The following is a 20,765-nucleotide window of genomic DNA, read 5'->3' on the forward strand; positions in this document are numbered from 1 at the left end:
ATATGGGAGCCAGTTTAAAAGGGTTCTTATAGGAATTATGAGTCGATACTAACATAAATTAATAAATGAATACACGAAAATTTGATAAAGATTAGACATTTAAATAGTTTTAAATTACCTTCTGGAATAGGCAAAATACCTCCTCCCCCCACCCCCAAATCACTATGCTCTTATGATTTGTATCATATGTGTATGTATGTTACATTATATAGCAAAAGAAATGGTATAGATGTAATTAACTTTACTAATCAATTGACTTTAAAATGAGATTATTGTGGAGTTTCGGGGTAAAAAAGTCAAAGATTCTAAGTGTAAAAAACTTTGACTCATAGTGGCTGACTCTGAAATGCAAAGTCTTGTGTGGATTAGACAGAGGTTTTTAGAAGTTCTTCTGTAAATTTCAGATTTCATACATCTGTATACATACATCATATACTATATATTATATACAAACACATGTTTATTATATATACTATATCCTGAGAAGAATATATCTTATAGTATAAAATATATATACAAATGCACAAACCCACAACTATAAATAATAACATATCCTGACACTTTTTAACTTTAGTTCTAAAAAGAAAAGAGTTTGAGATGAAAAACTGTACCAAGTTTTGGTATTTAAAACAGGAACCTATGCCTAGCTTTTGTTCAAATTATACTTTGTTTTGCTGAAGTTCTATAGAATATTGTGGATAGTGTAGATTGCTAAAGAAAATAAAGTTTTTACTCAAAAATGAAGAAACTGACCCTGTGTAAAATTATTCCATTAAGGAATTTTATTTAGGCTTGATAACAGAACACAATAAAATAATAACATTTTAAATGTATATACATGTATTACGCATACATTTGATTGAATTTGTTTATCGTTATTTATTGAATTTAGAGAGAGAGGAAGGTGGGGAGAGAAAGAGACAGAGAGAAATATCAACGTGAGAGAAAAACATTGACTGGTTGCCTCTTGTATGTACCCTGAACGGGGATGGAACCCACAATGTAGGGTGTGTTCTGACTCAGAATCAAACCCATAACTTTTTGGTGTATGGGACGATGCTCCAATCAGCTGAGCTACTTGCCTGGGGCTTGACTGAATTTTGTATATCTCTCACAATTAGCTGTCAAACTCTCTAAAGTCTTTCCCTTGACAAATATGCATGTATACACATATATTTTAGAGGTGTAAAGCAGGAGTGAGAAGATGGCTAAATCACTGGTCAGAGACCTCACTGTCTTCTTGCTACCCAATCTTCTAGCCCTGACAAGTTGATAACAGTGACAAAGCCTAAGAAATGAGTGTTACTTTTTTAAATCTTATTTTTATTTATTTATTTATTTAAAGGAATCAGACCTCTTCTTCAGTTCACCTTTTGAAGTGGGAGAGTATTTTTAAGTTCAAGGTCAAGTTCTCAGCCTGTGCTGTGGTGTCATATGACACATGGGATTAGCTGCCATCAGAGCCACTGTGCTGCCTTCCACCCTACAGCTCCAGTTGACAGCAGCATGATCCCCACACTCAGAGCCTAGCACCGTAGGGGTGCCTTTTCCACTTCAACTGTGGGACCTCCCTTGGGTAGAGAATTTAATAGAATTTATTAGAATAAAATTTATATTTTGAACACCTCTTTATGCCTTCCTGAGGGTAGAAAGATAAAATAGACTCAGCTGCACTCAAGGATTTATTTTATAAACAACTATTTACTGATTCTCAATCCCCATAAAAGGTTGCAAAACCTAAAAAGCAGTCCATAATCTTACAGAAGAATTATACCTGGAGGACCCTCATGTGGTAGTACAGCTCTCACTAGTCTAGGAGACCCCAGTCTCTTCTGCACCATGAATCAGAAGACACTGACATCCAGTCCCGCCATTATCACCTAGCTACTCAGAAAAAAATGATTAATTTAAGATAAATAGCTGCTGGCTTCAGACACATTGATTGTATTTCCAAGATACTGCTTCAGCAATACTCTCTCCAGTCAGACATTTTATAGTATTCATAAGGATCATTATTTTCTATTCACATAAGACACAGCAGTCAAAATTTAATCTAGCTCCCTCTATAGCATGGATGAATTTCACTTTAATTCACCATCAATACAAATCTCCTCTTTGATTTTACTTTTCATAGCATAAACATTTTCTCCCTTTTGTTGCTTACTTTTATATTTTATTATATATAAAAATGGCTTCATTATAAAACATTACAGTAAAATTGTGTCATCTAATAAGTTAAAGAGAGAATAGCAATCGCAACCTGATAATCACTTTTAAAAGTTTTGCAGAGCATGATTACACTTTAGTTTTTCCTGAAAAGATTTTTATTTTTCTAAAAATTAGCTTTTTAGAAGTATAGGTTATAAGTGTAAAGTTGTCTTCAGTCAAAAAAGCTATTGATTTTTTATCTTTTAACTCACAAATAAACAGCTGCACTTGGACTCCAATATAATAAAAACATGACCAAGAAGAACCCTTCTTTTATGAAGTATAGATCTTAGTAAATGACCTAAAAAATGGAAGACTAGCCTGGTCCTCAAATACATCACTGGAGGCAAATTTTTAACTAAGGATGAGATACTGAACATAAGTCACACAATTGGCCTCCACCTCTGCAAACTCATTAATACCACTTCTCCTAACCCTGTGAGATGGTATCCAAAGAGTCCTTAAAACAAGACTCAAATCTTAAGAGTATCCTTTCTTTTTATTATGGTGCTGTCTTATTATTGAAAAGTTACACACACACACACACACACACACACACACAAATGTGAAAGACATTGAATATGGGTCCATGGTAGATAGGTGTAATATTTTATGAAGTAGATTCAAGATTAATATATCAATGACTAGACCAGGCTATTTCTATATCTTAAAAAATGATTTTATAAAACTTCCAGATGTGAAATTAATGTTATACTCTCAGCTCTATTTATGATAAAAACAAAGTTACCCTATCCATCAAACAATAACCAAAGAGTGTGGCCTCTCTCAAAATCAAAAATTCTTAATAAAAATTATAATCATAAAGAAATTAAATTACAGAAACTACAATCAATACTCAAGTTGTTTTGCTAAAAAAGTTGAAAATTCTAAGGGGTAGGTGATCTAAACAATCTTAATATTTGGCCCCAAAATGTATTATATGGTTCTGAGAATCATGGCCCTATAATTATGTTTTTATTCATCTTATATTATTAATAGTTGCGTTTTTCTGAGTATATCACAATGGAACAGAAATGGTTTAGCCAATTGAAAAGTATTACAAAAATACAAAATATTCACAGAGAGTCATAATTATTTCTACTAACTAGATCAATGGGTTGACAGTTAAGACTTTCTAGTTAATCCAGCCAATATGTTACCAAATGTGATGCTTAGGGCCCCTCGAGGTTAAAAGAGACACAAAATGATTATTTATCCATATTTCAGTATGCAAAGGCATAGAGTTCAAAACAGCTCTGCCTAGGAATTCTCCTAGAATAAGGACTCATATTTAAATTATTTTTTCCATGAGATTAACAATGGCACATACATAGCTGAACTAGAGGGACAGATGAGGCAAGACCCAGAAAGGTATTCATGCATCTCTATTAGATGCCAGCACTGAAAAATGATAACGGAGGACCAGGTGCCTATACTCTTCCACTGTGATGTTACTGTGGGCCCTAGGAATATGTCCTCCCAAATGAAGTAGTTACCCTAGTATATTTCCATTATCTATAACTCACATCACAAAAAGTGATTGTGCCTTATAATTACATATATTAAAAAAGTAATATCTAATACTCCATGAGGTTCTGAAATGTCAACTACTAATGTTAGTGGGTGTAGTTTCTGAAAAAATATGGAATTATTCTGAATTACAATGGGCAAAAGGGTTTTAAATTTAGTTTAGCCTGGAAAGCTTGAAGGATAATAAAGACTTCTTAGACAAATTAAGAAAAATTTGTTTAAATATTTAGGGCAAAGCCAATCTTTAAAAATATTTAACTATGTTGCTTTTACTATATTGCTGCTTTGGTTACATGAAATAAAAAATGATATAGTTACTCAAACTTGGATTAACATTACTTTTATTCTAATTCAAAAGAACTTATGCACTCCTATGTTCATAGCAGCACTGTTTGCAATAGCTAAGTGCTGGAAACAGCCTAAGTGCCCATCTATGAATGAGTGGATCAAAAACTTGTGGTACATTTACACAATGGAATTCTATGTAGCAGAAAGAAAGAAGGAACTCCTGCCATTTGCAACAACATGAATGGAATTAGAGAGAATTATGCTTAGTGAAATAAGCCAGGCAAAGAAAGAAAAATACCATATGATATCACCTAATACAGGAGACTAAAGAACAACATAAACAAATGAACTAAATAGAACAAGGAGCAGAATAACAGTCAATAGGGGGCAGGGGAGAGAAGAGGATAAGTAAGGGAAGGGTTTAGTCAAGGAACGTGTATAAATGACTCATGGACATGGACAACGGGGAGGGATATGATTGTGGAAGAAGGGGTGGGCTGGGTGGGGCGGGGGGAGCAATGGGGAAAAAATGGGACAACTGTAATTGAAAAACCAAAATAATAAAATTTAAAACAAACAAACAAATGCACACAATAAAGGAAATAAGTGTCATGTCATGGTTTAAAAAAATGCATTTTATGGTTTTAAATTGTAGTGAAATCCTTATTACATATATGGAATACAACAGTATTTTAGTAGGCATTTATGACTCTAAGAACTTGGCTTCTAAATATCCTGAATACAGTTATTAATATCATTAAAGATGACACCTATCATTGTTATTTCTCTGTGTAAAAACATTTAATGGTTCTCTATTGAGCATCACAAAATTCAGACTTTTATAACTGTTTATGAATAGCTCTAGCCACCATTTTACTTAATGAAACAATTATATTTCCTGAAAAGTACTTTAGCAATTAGAAGTTTCCTGGAGACTTAAAAAAATAAATTCAGTGAAATAAATGAGGGAAGTCAGGTTGCAATCACTGAGTACATCAATATAGAGTAAGCAGTCAAAGACTAGAGCACTCCTCCAAAGCACTCAAGGTAAACTGTAGAGGAGAAAGATTGTAGGGTAATTTATGCTACAGTGATCCTAAGTTTTTCTCTATTGAAATATAACATACTGCTTCTCTTTAATTGCCATTGTGTCCAGTCAGGAAGTTGGAGTCTGGAAACGGAATGCTGTATTGTGTACTCTGAAAATGTTTTATGATTGTCAGTTCTATACAGAGACTTTGGAGACTTCTAACACTAAACTCTGAATTATATTTTACCATTACTACCCACTTATAAACCACTCCTGCATTGACCTTCACGGCCTTGTGTTTTCAGAGTTGCCGTTTCTTTCTGATGTTTTGTTGCCTCTCACTGGCTCCCTTTTGCACACTTGTACAATTAGGTGTCCATAGGGTGGTACTCTTCTCCACATTTTTTTTTCTTTCAGTTGTCTCACAATCACATTGGTTTCCATGGTTTCAACCTTTCCCTCAATGCAGATGACTATCAATTTGCATCACAATCCAGATTTCTCCAGATCTCCAGACTCTGATTTCATTTATACCTGAATGTTTCTATGGCAACTCCCTTCAATATAATACATACAAACTATTTTTTCTCCCTAAATCTGTGCTTTCTCCTCTGTCCTCTATCTGTATAAAACAAAACAAAACAAACTAAAAAACAACACCAAAAAGTACATTCTCTCGTCCCAATTACTGACATTCAAGCCCACACAGTCATCTTTAAATTCTTGCATATCTCACTTCCCACAACCAGTTGATCAAGTCATGTCTAACTTGGTGATAACTTGCATATCTTCCTCAGTGTTAGTAAATGCCTTAGTTCAGACTCTGTGTGCACTCAACTAAAATTTTTAAAGACCCACCTTTCTCTCAATCATATCCTTTAGGCTCATCATACAAAGATCTCACTTTTTGCTAGGTTTTTCTGGACTAAGGTTCTTTACTAGGCAGTAAACCATGAGCAGAGTAGAAACAACAGTCCAGGCCTAAAATGTCCCCAGAGCAGAGTGCCCCAGGTACCTTGCAACTGGCGAAACTGGAAAAACAAGGACCTTACGCCCAGGGTAACCTTTCCTCCCCTAACACATCACTGGTCATGTGTTTTAGACCTCTGACTTTTCATATCTCTGGTCATGCTGTTAGGACTCTCCCCTGACCTTTCCTCCCCAGCTTGTCACTAGTCAAGTGGCAGATGCTTGTAGAGGAGGAACAAGGGGGCCAGAATACACCCTCAGACAACTCCCACACAAGTCCTTGCACAATCACTCCTTTAAACTTTAAGCCCTGGAGACAAAGAGGTTCTGACCCTCATCAAATAATCTTAGGAACAAAGCCTTGGCTCTGTTGTCCACAGAGACAGGATCTTGGTCAAACTAAAGATGACATTTAGGCCTCAGTTGTGCTTCAGCTTCCGGCCCAGAGAAGCAGCAATTACCCTGCAAGCAACACTGTGGCTGACACCAGGACCAGGTGCACTGACTAATGACCCCCTCATTGGAGACCACAACTCTGAAAGGACACACCTGGAAAAGTCGATGAATATTCTATTGAGATTTTTCCCTAGGACCTCCCCTGAAATCCCAACCTTTAGGGATGGAATAAAAACCCTAGGACAGAGGATCCAGCTGGTTTCTCTATGGAACACACCAACAGTTTCCCCAGATGTGTTTTCCTTGCCTCTCTCTTTTTCCTAAGCTCCAAGGGCCCTTCTTTTTTCTTTGTAACTCATTTCCTGATCCCATTTCTTCTATAGCTCACTCTTCTATCTCTATGATTTTCCTAAAAAACTTTCTCTTACAATTTGAGTCCTGGCTCTTCTTTCGTAGCCAGAACTCAAGTACTGAGATTGTTGAACCAATGTCCAGTCTGACTCCACTGGTCTAACACCTGGTGCCATTTCACTGCCAACAGGTCCTGGACTGAGTTTTGATAACTGCTCCATCTTTCATTTGTATGTATTCCTGTCTTGACCCAGAGTCACTAAACCCAAACATCCCTGAGTGTTTATCAGCCCTCTTCAACCTGGCCCAGGATCTGCCATTTTGTAGGCTCTGCCCATCAGCAGTCTCAAGCTAAAGTATCCCAGACTCACAAACAGTAACATATTCATTACTTTTCACCAAATGACTACTACAGCCTTACTGACCTATGTTATTTTCTTCTGAACAGAAAAATAATGTAAGCATGCTTAAAATTTTTGGAAAATGTAGATTACCACCACCAAATACCAGTTTTAACATTTAGCTAGGTGTCTCTTCACTCTGGTTCCAACCTATTTTAAAAATAAAATCTGTGGCCCTGAATGGCTAGCTCAGTTGGTTAGAATGTCATCCTGATATGCTTGGTTGTGGGTTCGATTCCCAGTTGGGGCACATACAAGAATCAACCAACAAATTCATGAATGCGTGGAACAACAAATCGATGTTTCTCTCTCTCTCCCTTTTCTGATCTCTCTTTTAAAAAAAATCAATAAAGTAATAAGTAAAATGGGCATCTCATGCCATATACAATTTTCTGTATTATGTTATTTACTTTAGAGAATAACTGTTTTGTGTGCATTTAAAATTGTCTTCAAAAATGGTTTCAGGACACCATAGTATTCCATAGTTAATATATCTATTCACTTTCTCAAATTTCTCTTTTTATAATTCCTATAATAACATTACATTAAAATGGCAGTTATTTTATTTCTTTATGATATTACCTGGAAGACAAAGAGTATGAAATTTTTAAGTTCATGATCCATATCGTAAATTACTTTCCAGAAGAGTTGAACCAATTTACTCTTCAACTGGAAGAAGGTAAGAGCACCAATTTGCCAACTGCCGAATTCTTAAAAGTGCTCAGGCTGCCTCCAGCATTTCCCATTTCTAATTTCTCTGCTTCACGGGCCACTTTCTAAAATGCATATTACAGGCACTCAGAAAATCCCAGTGATTCCCTACTACCCAAAGAGTAAAATTCCAACCTCTGAGCATGGTGTCTGAGTCCTCCTCACACTGGCTGCAATTTCCTTTCTTCTCCATGTCCACTCTTGCCCTCTGCTCTCCCACTGGCCAAGGCCAGCAGTTCTACTGAAAAGTATACTTAGAATAACCTGAAGAGGCTTTCTCAAATATATATCAGAGTTCCAGTCCACACTAATTAAGTAAGAACCAGGAAATGGCTTTTTAAAAAACTCCCTACCAGGTGATTCTGATAGAGAGCCAGGGTTTAAGTCACCACAGTTAGCCCATTCATCCTTAAAGTGAAATAGCTAGACACTGGGAGAACACTTGTCAAAAAATTAAATTCTTGGACCTCACTTTAAAATAACTAAGTCAGACCCTTCAGGGCTAGAGACAGGGATCTGAATTTAACAAACCTGCAGATTCCATGGTTTGAGAACTACACTCTAGCCCAGTGGTTCTCAACCTTCCTAATGCCACGACCCTTTAATAAAGTTTCTCATGTTGTGGTGACCCCCAACCATAAAATTATTTTCATTGCTACTTCATAACTGTAATTTTGCTACTGTTATGAGTCGTAGTGTAAATACTGGATATGCAGGATGTATTTTCATTGTTACAAATTAAACATAATTAAAGCATAGTGATTAATCACAAAAACAATATGTAATTATATATGTGTTTTCCGATGGTCTTAGGTGACCCCTGTGAAAGGGTCGTTCGACTCCCAAAGGGGTCACGGCCCACAGGTTGAGAACCACTGCTCTAACCCAACCAGGCTATTGCCATTTTTTTAATGAAGTGCCACAATTCCCAGCTCTGTAACACATGCGCTCTGCCCTTATGCTTCAACCTTAAGAGTCCAATTCATACCTTTCCTGACCCTCTTCTCTGACCCACCCTCCATTCACTCCCACAAATCATATTTTTTAATGCCCAGCTTAAATGCTGGCTCTGCCAGCCAAGTTTAATTGTTCCAGAACTTTGTGATTTTTGTGTTTTATCATTTATGTCTTTATTATAGTATATCTTCTTTCCAGCCCCTGTAATTGTGGAGGCTTTAAACTCTAATAGAACTGAATTTTTCATGTGCAGATACATTACCTTATTCACAAGAATATCTCCATAGTATCTGGCACTTTCTTTTATCTACTACATATAGTAGATAGATATAAGTTAAATGTTTGAATTGAATTACAAAGTATTCCCAGCCTGTGCTTTCCTTGATAAATCATTACCAAACACTGCTCCATAATGTCTTGGGCAAATAAGCAATGCTGGAGAAGGGAATATAGCTTTCCTTTTTAAATAAATCTCCAAATATCTACTAATTTGGTAACTAATCTCACTCTGGTTTACTCTGCTAAATCAGGCATATTTTGTCTACTTCATAGTTTATGTATGTGCTTCTAGTTTTTAGCAATTTATTTAGACCATGAATTCTCTTACACTAATTATTTAGATTTGTCAAAATGTAGAAAAAGTTAGTAAAAGTGACTTGGCATTTTCTCTGTTACTCTAGTCCTTGAGCACAAGGGAAAGGTTAAAGTGAGATCTGGTATTCCAGGTACCAGAAATCAAGTTTAGTTACTGCTTTGCTGCATGTCTTCACCTTCTAAAGAAATGAATCCGAGAAGCATTCACAAAGCTACTCCCAAAACTCTGTTCCTTGAAGGCCATGCCCAAATAAGAACTCTTTGATTAAGCTTTCCAAGAAACCCCAACCACCTTTTCTACGCAGTGTTTCCACAGCATTGAACATCGTTCACATGGCACTTATTCTATTTCTCTCCATGCTGTATGATTCATGAGCATCTCATCATCCCTACTGGACTCTAAACTCCTAGAATTATGTACCAGGTGTTTTCCATGTTTGTGTTTCTTACAGCGCCTATCATATTATCTAGCACTCCAAAGGCATTGGTAAATCTTCGATGAATGAAAAGATACAGTACCTCAATTTTGTTACATCACAGATATGATGGAAGGCTTTTTCTTTCTAATTACTTTATTCAAACCATACACTATCCTCTATTTCCTAAGGAACTGTCATGTCATAGAGGAGCAAGGAATGACCCTGTGACTCTGGATAAAGGGAATAATTTATATTCTCTTTACCCTAAGTGGAAAGAGTAAGCAGGTGATTGAGAGGATCTTTGATGTGTTCAAGGTACTCCAATAATATACACTTCAGTTCCCTGTTCTGTAAATTGCGGGCAAAATTTTTATCTATTGTATAGGGCTGTTTGAAGATTAAATTAAGTAAAAACATCTAGTACATGGCACATGGTAGATAATCAATAAGTGGTGTTTAATCTTTTTAATCCTTTTTATCTGCCTTACGAAGACAAAAGGACACTGAGAGTTTATTATTTCAGAAAAATTTAGTTCCAGAGAATAAAACCAGAGTATAAAGTATACAGTGAATATTAAGGTGTACTGCTTGACATGAGTTACAAATGTATGTTGTGTATTTATGTCAGAGCAATTGGATAACAAGGGTAGATAGGTAGAATAATTGAAAAAGGACTCCTCAGCATAGTAACTTTTAATTCAAGTCCTGTCACTTGTCAGTTTTTGAACATGGATATCTACTCTAAACAGATTACTCTGGGAGGAAAAACATTGATATATCTTTAACCTACTGGGTGGATCAGAGCGACGACGACTGGGTGATAAAAGAGTTCTGCTTAAGTCACCACCTAAAGAGAAATAACTGGGCTTTAATAGGTTAAACACACAAGGACTGTGGCATCTGGGAACTCAAATGCTGATAATCCATTGAAAAGAGAGTATAAAATTAAAATTAATTATATACATCAGTCAATCAAAATATTGATACATGTCGATTCTATTTCTATCTGCTCAAAACTTTTGACACTTAAGTGCATGGTTCATGAAAGTCAAGAAAACAGGTAAGTTGTTTCAGATAGCCATGTGACAATGAAACTAAAATTTGGAAGAAGCAAGCAACCAACTAACAATTCATTAAGAAATGGCAAAATACACTGGGAAAATGAAGGTCAAACTATTACTTATGGTGGCAAAAGCTATTGCTCTAAATGTAATACGTTGAATAACACAAAAACTGCTAATATTAGACAGTTTTTAAGTTACAGAAATGTGAATTTCATATATTTTAAGCCAATATCAAATAAGAGATTATCAATCTTTAAAAAAAATCTTAGTCCTGGCTGCTGTGGCTCAGTGAATTGAGCATCGGCCTGCGAACCAAGTGTCGCTGGTTCGATTCCCAGTCAGGGCACATGACTAGGTTGTACGTCAGGTCCCCAGTTGGGGTCACGAATGAGAGGCAACCACACAGTGATGTTTCTCTCCCTCTCTTTCTCCTTTCCCCTCTATCTAAAAATAAAATAAACAAACAAATAAATAAATTATTTTTTAAAAATCTTAGTGATATTTTGTATAGTTTATATGAAAGTTATAATAATTAAAGATTATCATTTTTCTATTAGGCTTATATAGGAGGAACCAAGATATATAAAAGAAAAGATAAATAAAAAGCACATATGGAGAGAAAAATCACAATTGAGCTCCTTTTTAGAGGGAAAAAAATAGAAAAATTGGTAAGAATGGTGTCATGTAGAAGAATCTTACCTATAAATAAAAAGGTTAATTTAAATTTATGCATACATAATGGGCTTCCAGCTAGCAGTACTCTATAGAGTCTCCAACTGCCTTTGATTTTGATCAAAGTCTGTGTTAGATATCAAACCCTGAGGTTACATATCCCCTTTTTCTCCCTGGTATAAACCGTCACTGGGGATTTGAAAATAAAATAAAACAAAATGAAATGAAATGAAATGAAATAAAATAAAATAGCACTGGCCAGTGTGTTTCAGTTGGCTGGTGCTTTATCTCATAGATCTAAAGGTCATGGGCTCAATTCCAGGTCAGGGCATGTACAAGAAGGCAACCAATTGATATTTCTCTCACATAGATGTTCCTCTATCTTTCTCTCCCTTCCTTTCTCTCTCTCTAAAAGCAATGAAAAATTGTCCTTGAGTGAAAATAAAAACAATACAATAAAAATAAAATTAAGTAACTTTGGACATGGTAAAGGCATATGCTCCCTCTCCTAGCAGGAAAGTAAACAAGAAAGTAAACAGCAAAAAACAAAATTATAAAACTAGTGTCTTCAGGTCTTAAAGTTAATGCTCTTTGTTGAATAGATGAGGAGAGGAAATATAGAAAAATACCACAGTTAAAAAAAGACTCTTATTATAAGCTGAATAAAGAGCTAGGTGTTTGAAGGAAACAGTAAAAATCAGAAACCCATGATACATTTCAAAGTGAATAAAAAGACTTTGTAACAGAACAGAATTGGGGCACAATTTTTAGGAAACATAAAAAGGTAAAACAAAGAATGTTTGCCCATGAGATAAGAGAAAAAATGTTGAGACATAGATGGAGTATTTTTGAAAGAAAAAATAAAGAACATAGTAGTCAAAATGTTGACATTTAAAATTTGAAAGGGTAGAGGTACATCTAAGAAGAGTTGTAAAGAATACAATATTGGAATCTTTTATACAGAGAAAATACTGGAATGGAAACTCAGTTTTTTTCTTCTTTTTCAACCCCAGCAAGTTAGTTGTATCTGTCTTGAGCCTTAAATGTAGGAGTTTATATCACAACTGGACTCAGCAGAAAACACTTCATAGCCAATCAGTAACACAAATCATTCTACTTGGAGGCAAGAATGACATTAAAAGCCACCCATTTGCCCTCACAGAAGAGAACCATAGATTGTACTGAGCTAATTGGGCAAGGAGGTAGAATGAGAGAAAATCTGCTTGATAACACCAGAGCCTCAGTGTTGCCCAGAGTTGGGTGTGAGAAGCAATTGGGCTAGGACACCAAGAGAGATTTGGGGAGAAATTCAGAGAAGTACAGAGTCAACAGAGGAGAGAAGGTCATAAAAGAGGTTGTGGCCAACATAATTACATTCTGAAAAGCAATAAGAGGAATAAAAGCGAGGACAGTCCCTAGACTGGGCAATGACAAGTTTCTGTGCACCCTGGGAAAGATTGTATTGTTTCAGAAAGTAATAAAGTGAACAACAGTGACACATTATAGTCAATTTTTATGTACCGCACAATTGAGGAATTATTAAGTCACCTCTCAGCCTCCACTTTCTGGGATAATTTATCACTAGATACTATTAAAACCAGATAATTAGTTTGGATAACACAAATTTTATGGAGGAAAAAATACTTTAAGGTTTAATTTTTTTTAATTGAATGAGGGTATTTTCTGACCTTGTTTAAAAATTATGGGTTAGAGCTCACATGAATGCTATTTTAAGATATGGCATTATTAAATATTTTTTCAAAAATTAATTTAAATTCACATTAAATTAAGAAAACCAAATCCTATAGAAATTTCATTGTGCTTTTTTAAAAAATTGTGCTTCACAAACACTGAGTTTTTTATAAATTGAAGATTCATGACAACCCTGCCTTGAGCCATTCTGCCAGTGCCATTTTCCAACAGCGTTTGCTCACTTCATGTCTCTATGTCATGTATTGGTAATTCGCACAGTATTTAAAACTTATTCATAATTATTATGTTATGGTGGTCTGTGTTCAGTGATTTTGGGCTTTGCCCTAAACCATGCACATATAAGAGAAGGGGGGGGGGCGGAGGGGAAAAGATACAGGGATTAAGAAGCATAACTGGTAGGTACAAAATAGACAGGGAGCTGTTACGAATCGTAAAGGAAATGGAGAATCCAAAGAACTTATATGCACAGCTCATGGACATGAGCTAAGCGAGGGTGGGGGGTGGGGGGTGGCTATTACTGGAGGGAAAGAGGTTACAAGGCAGAGAGGGACAAAGGGAAAATAATTGGGACAACTGTAACAGCGTAATCAATAATATATACTTTTATAAAAAAGACAGCAAACTTAATCGATTGCTGTGCCTGTTGTGACTGCTCCATTGACCAGCTGTTTCCCTGTCTCTCTTTCTCTCTTCAGGCCTCCCTATTCCTTGAGAGACAACAACATTGTAATTAGGCCAATTAATATCCTTATGTTGGTCTCTAAGTGTTCAAGTGAAAGAAAGAGTTACATGTCTCTCACTTTAAATCTAAGGTAGATTTGGTTAAGTGCAGTGAGGAAGGCATGTTGAAAGCTGAGACAGGCTGAAAGCTAGGCATCTTGCACCAGTTTAGCCAGGTTGTGAATGCAAAGGAAAAGTTCTTAAAGTAAATTGAAAGTGATAGTCCAGTGAACACACAAATGAGTAAAGTGAAAGAGCTCCATTGCTGATATAAACTTTTAGTGGTCTGGGTAGAAGATCAAACCAACCACAACATTCTCTTAAAGTCAAAGACTAAGAGAGACCAAGGCCCTAACTCTCTTCACTTCTATTAAGGCTGAGACAGGTGAGGAAGCCTCAGAATAAAAGCCTGAAACTAGCTGGTTTATGAGATGTAAGGAAAGAAGCTATCTACATAACATAAAGTGCAAGGTAAAGCAGCAAGTGCTGACACAGAAGTTGCAGCAATTTATGCAGAAGATCTAGCTAAGATAATTAATGAAGGTGGTTACACTAAACAACAGATTTTCAGTGTAAATTAACAGCCTTATATTGGGAGAGAATGTCATCTAGGACTTTCATAGCTAGAAAAGTGATCGCTTGGCTTCAAATCCTCAAAGAACAGGCTGACCCTCTTGTTAGAGGCTAACACAGCTGGTGACTGAGTTGAAGCCAATGCTCTTTTACTATTCTGAAAATCCTAGGGCACTTAAGAAATGCTTTATCTATTCTCTTGTGCTCTATAAATGGAACAACAAAGTCTGTTTACTGCATATTCTGTTATATGTTTTAAGCCAACTCTTGAGACCTATTGCACAGAAAAAGAGATTTTTTTAAAAATAATCCTACTCATTGACAATGTACCTGGTTATCCAAGAACTCTAAGAGGTACAATGAAATTAATGTTGTTTTCATGCCTACTAACACACCTCCACTCTGTAGCCCATGGATCAAGGAATAATTCAAATTTTCAAGTCCTATTATTTAAAAAGTATATTACATAAAGCTATAGCTGCCATAGACAGTGATTTGTCTGGTAGATCTAGGCAAAGTCAATGGAAACCCATCTAGAAAGGATTCACCATTGTAGATACTATTAAGAATACTTGTGACTCATGGAAAGAGGTCAAGTATCAATAATAACAGCAGTTTAAAAGACACTGATTCTAACCTTCATATATAACTTTGAGGGGTTCAAGACTTTGGTGGAGGAAGTAATTGCAGACGTGGTAGAAATGGCAGAAGAACTAGAATTAGAAGTACAGTCTGAAGATGTGACTGAATTACAACACTCTTGTGATAAGACTTTAATGGGTAAGTTGTTTCTTATACATAAGCAAAGAAAGTGGTTTCTTAAGATAGAATCTACTACTAGTGAAAATGCTATATAGACTGTTCAAATAACAACAAAGGATTGAGGATATTACACAAACCCAGTTGATAAAGCAGTAGCAAGGTTAAAGAGGATTGATTTGAATATTAAAAAGAGTTCTACCATGGGTAAAATGCTAATAACATTGCATGTTATGGAGAGAAATTGTTCATGAAGAGTCTATTATAAAACAAACTTCATTATTGTATTATTTTAAGAAATTGCCAGTCACCCCAAACTTCGACAACCACCAGACAAAAGATTATGACTAGCTAAAGGTTCAGATGACAGTAAGCTATTTTTAGCAATTAAGTCTTTTTAATCCAGGTAGGTGCATTTTAAAACATATTCTATTGCACACTTAATAGAATACAACATAGTGTAAGGATAACTTTTATATGCACTGGGAAACCAAAATATTTGTGTGACTCAATTTAATGTGATGTTCACTTATTACAACAGTCTGGAACAAAACCTGCAATATCTCCAAGATATGCCTGTAACAGAGTCACCATTACACAGAATCTGATATGTGTTCTTATAGTCTTTAATTAGTTCATAAATATCTCTTTATCTGATGTAGACATAGTAAAGGTGATATTGAGGGCATGTTTGAACTGTGCTCAAAGTATATAACTTTAGTTTTCTCTCCTCTAAATTGTAGACAAAAAGAGAAGAATATGTCTAAGAAGATGTCTAGGTCCCCCATCTTTTTGACTTACAAAGATATCTGTCTAAAAATGAGCTATTCCAGCCCCCATTTCCTCCAGCCAGATGTTGAGGTGTCTATTGAGATACCCTCCTTAAATTGAGAAATGGAAGTTGCCAGAGCCCTCTGGCCCTTTAACACCATTGACATTCTGATTCACCTGGTCATCATGGAAATGACACTAGAACACAAGACACACTGGCAGTTGGAACAGTAATGGAGGATGAGCAGGATCTCATAGACGGGTAAAAGAAAGAAACGTTTGAAAAAATAAAAATGTCAAGTTGATCTGGAGGAAAGAAAAGATTTGTAAGAGTAAGTTAAATATAAAGGAATTTTTTGACCTCCAAGAATGAGCCATTTCTGAGGTTTGTTGATAGAAGAAAAAACAAAGAGGGTGGAGGGGGGCAAAGGGAAAAAATTGGGACATCTGTGACAGCATAATCAATAAAATATACTTTAAAAAAAGAAAAGAAAAAACAGAGAATCAAAACTAGTTACTTCCAAGGTTTACTATTACTATCCAATCAACATTAGGTCAACTAAGAAATAAGAGATGTCTGGATTTTAAAAATATTATTGGCCAGTATTATAAGAGAAATTGGAAAATTATCATAAAATACCTTAAAAAGAAGACAAATCAAGGACAATCTATAATCACTATTACATAAATGAAAAGATGTTTAATGTGATGCCAATGCTGTCAGTAGATATATCCTCTCTCTCTCTCATATATATATATATATATATATATATATATATATAACCATATACGTATGTCTTCTATATCTATCTCAATCTCTGTATGTGTGTGTCTAACTTAAGGATGGAACATTGAGGAAAATATGGACTATAAATTGAAGAGGAAAATAACAATGTAAAGGAAAACAGTGAACTTCTTTAGATCAAGTTCTCTCTTCTTCCCACCCCCCAGTTCATTGCTGTTTTTTTCCTAGGATGTGAGTGTTAGTTATTTCTTTGTAAAGTTTTTTAAAAATCCATTACTTGAGTCTTGTTTTAAGATTCTCTTTTGTTTTGAGGGCATTGTTTATTGATAACACTGGGAAGGGATTTTGCTATTTAGTAGCAGTTGACAAACTGAGTTTTTCTTTTTGTCAGAATAAATAAAAATGCGTCCATCACTGAAGAGGTATCCTGATGATATAAATACTGTAATAAGCTAAAAATTGGAATTCTCTTGAAGAATAGGACTCATCATGTCTTTCCCAACCAATACCCAAAAGGCCAGCAAAAGACCTTTTCCATTGGAACCTCTTCTACCACAAATTCCACGAAGCAATTACTTGCATTTTCAGGAAGAAAAGCAAAGACTGCAGCTAAAGAAATTCCTTCTTGATAGGATGTTCTTAGTGGCCAAAACAAGAGCCAATATAGAAAAAAAAGATATTGCAGAATACTATGAACAAGTGTTTCAGTCAATTTCAAGACATCATTTAGGAGAAGCAGTAACAGGATTATTGCTCATATACCCCACTTCTATTCTGCAAATCATTGAGTCTTCCAATGGTACTCTTCATCAAATTCTTTTAGATTATCTTAACCAGAAGAAGAATGAAACAGAATTTTTTATCCAAGGCATGAAAATTATTGTAGTGTCCCATAACATTCCAACAAGGATCTTCATGCAATGGTATGTTTCAGCAATAAAAGTGCCAGTCATGTACCTTGATGATGTGACACAGTCACAGTCCCTAGACGAGGTCATCAAAGAGTTTCTCACCCAAACTCATAAACTAGCCCTCTACCTTTTTAAGACTGTTAAAGTGGGCACTAAAGGACCAGGTGATAACTTGCACCAAGTGGCACCTGAATTACTCCCCCCAGAACAAATAATTAAGTACTTGTACAAATCGGAAGAATTCATGAACCCAGAAACTTTCTTAAACATGTATAATAAACCCATGCATGTCACTTTGGATTCTGAGGTCGTGTGGCCTGCTCCTTCTCGCTTCTAGGACTGAAAGAGGTAATGTGGTAGACGTGGTCAGCTCTCCTAAGGAATTTATGCTACTTAAATAAAAGGAAAATATTTCTAAAGTTATTCATCTTTTAAAAAAGAAACACCATTATACACACAAAGGTAATATACTAATTTTTACAGAGTATGTTGAGCTGAACTTGAAAAATTATTTCTTCTGATATTAAGTTCAATATGTTATTTGAATAGTCAGAGCAGTTTAATAAATTCTCCAATGTTAACATTATTTTGATGGAATGACTTAATTTATTAAAGAGAACTATGGATGAAAAAGGTCAAACACTTGATTCATATTCTTATTCACTCTCTAAACAGTCAATGAGCACAGAATCAAATTTTAGGAAAGACCATTTTGTCCTGGGAATACAAAATTGCTTGCAATCAAAGGCTTGAGGAAGTATGTGTAAAAGTAAATAGATATGAGATATGATGTCATATGATATCAATATTATAGTAGCAGTATGTAGGAAAGACTTTAAGAGCACAAATAAAGGAGGAATCTCTATATTATTCCTGAATTCAGAAAAACAAAACCTAAACTTTAAAAATAGTTCAAAGCTCACATATTCTGGACTATAAAATCCAGAATATTGAGACCATTATTAAGATAAAGAACACAATAGCTTTCAAAATGACCAAAAAATATATCATCAGAAGGTACTGTACTCTTTCTGTAAAATTTTTATTGAGCATCTTTCATGTTACACACTTGCCAGATGCTAGGGATATAGTAGCGGTCACATAAGACACAATTCATGTTCAATACTAAAGCATTTCTAAATGAGTCGACATAAGATAAATAAATTGGTTATTTTTTCAGTTACTTCCTATAAAGCAATTAATTATATGTGGTTTCTATATGACCTATTTCAAGTTGCTCTCTCCCTTCCTTTACCCCAGATTAATGCTTTTTTGCATTACTTAAAATTTTATAGATTGTTTTAAAAACAAAATAAAATTAATATCTTTACTACTGCAATAATGCTTATGCAAAATTACCTCAATATCTTAAAACACTGTGAACTTAATGGAGAAAATAGCTGTTTTAGTTTCATTTTTTATTTATTTTATTTTCGGTGCCTTTGGGGGAAAGAAATCACAATCTCAGTAAGCACCTCAAACTTGTTATATGCAGATAATTTGTCATTTGTTCCATATCAAAATTAAACTTTAGAGAAGACCATTTCTATTTTTAAATGTTATAATACAGATTTAGATACACAATGGCATTTTCACTTTTAGCTGAACTTGAAGTTCCATTTAAATAAAGAGTATACTTTAGATAAAATGATAAGCAATTCTTCTGGTTAAGAAAGAGTATATAATTTACAGACATCAAGTTAGTCAATATTAAATACCTAATATTAGTCAGCAAATTGAACTGTAAAAAAGATACATGCACCCACTGATACTAACTGTCTAGTGGCAAAATGAGTAAAGATAAAAGTAAATGCTCTCCAGGTAGGGGAGAGAGAGGTAGGGGCAGGGAGAAAGAGAGAGAGAGAAAGAGCCAAAGGGGTTGTGGGTAGACAACAATGAAGAAGGAGGACAATGAAGAAGTAAATCCTGGTCTCGGCTTTGAATGGATGTGAGGAGAGGCTTGGAGGGCAGATGACTATATTTAAGAAAACAGAGAATGAGCAGAAACAGAAAGGAGAAAATGAACAATAAATATTTTGGGGATAAGATAGAATTAGATAGAATCCCTTTAGCAGGGCAAATTTTGTTTGGGAACAGTACTTTTTAAAGTTGGCTAGTACAGTTTATAAATAAAATTATGTATTTAAACAAATAAAATATGGCAGGTTATATTTTCCAACACCGGCCACTGTGATATATCCTGTCCCACACACTCTTCTTCCAGTGTGACCTTAACATTCCTCCCATCACATGGAGGCTTCTATGTCCCCTGCCCTTGAAATTAGACTGACATTTGTGACTGCCTCAACCAAAAGGTACAACAGAAGTGATCACAAAAATGCCATGCACTTTGTCTAGATTACTTAAAGGCTAGCTCTGAGAACCTTATCAACATTTTGTCAGCTATCCAAGCAGTTTTCCAGGTGACATCCCCAGGTGAGGTCCCAGCCAATAGCCAGTAGCACCATTAGACATGTGAATGACTAAATGTTCAGGTAATTTCAGACTCTAGCCTCCCAGTCAACCTGGATTTCAAAATAGACCAGTTGACACTGTGTAAAGTAATCAAGTAGAGAAGCTGTTCCCACCGAACTCAGTCCAAACTACAGATTTGTGAACATTCGTGATTGTTGTTGACTTAAGCCACTAAATTTTGGGTGGATGATTATCACAGTCTGGGACAATAATGTATACTTGTATGTAACAGAAATAATATGGTATACATAAGTGACAGGAATAGCAGTATATTTAAAATTAATTATATATATAATTCCTATTACATATAATAATTACACATGAAATTTCATATCATTTATTCACTCACCTATGAAACTAGTATTTACTAAATATCTGCTGGTAAATATTTACTGAGGGGTCAAGCACTGTGCCGGTCACTGAGTATACAAGCAACAGTAAGATGTGTACCCTCCACATTGCCTAGAACACATCTTTTATTAGCCTATAATACTTTCTGATGAGAAAA

General features: G+C 35.2%; 2 protein-coding genes across 2 annotated transcripts in view; one reads left to right on the forward strand and one right to left on the reverse strand.

The window, feature by feature from the left end:
- Positions 1-20,765, reverse strand: part of ZNF804B (zinc finger protein 804B) — a 514,544-nt gene that overhangs the window by 464,329 nt on the left and 29,450 nt on the right. The gene's annotated exons all lie outside the window — the stretch shown is intronic.
- On the forward strand, positions 17,361-18,119 carry TEX47 (testis expressed 47). The gene has a single exon (XM_090287871.1). The coding sequence runs from the start codon at positions 17,361-17,363 to the stop codon at positions 18,117-18,119; it is 759 nt and encodes a 252-aa protein (XP_090143997.1).

This window comes from Furipterus horrens, unplaced genomic scaffold, assembly GCF_987537825.1.
Source record: "Furipterus horrens unplaced genomic scaffold, mFurHor1.1.pri manual_scaffold_9, whole genome shotgun sequence".
Classification (NCBI taxonomy): Eukaryota; Metazoa; Chordata; class Mammalia; order Chiroptera; family Furipteridae; genus Furipterus; species Furipterus horrens.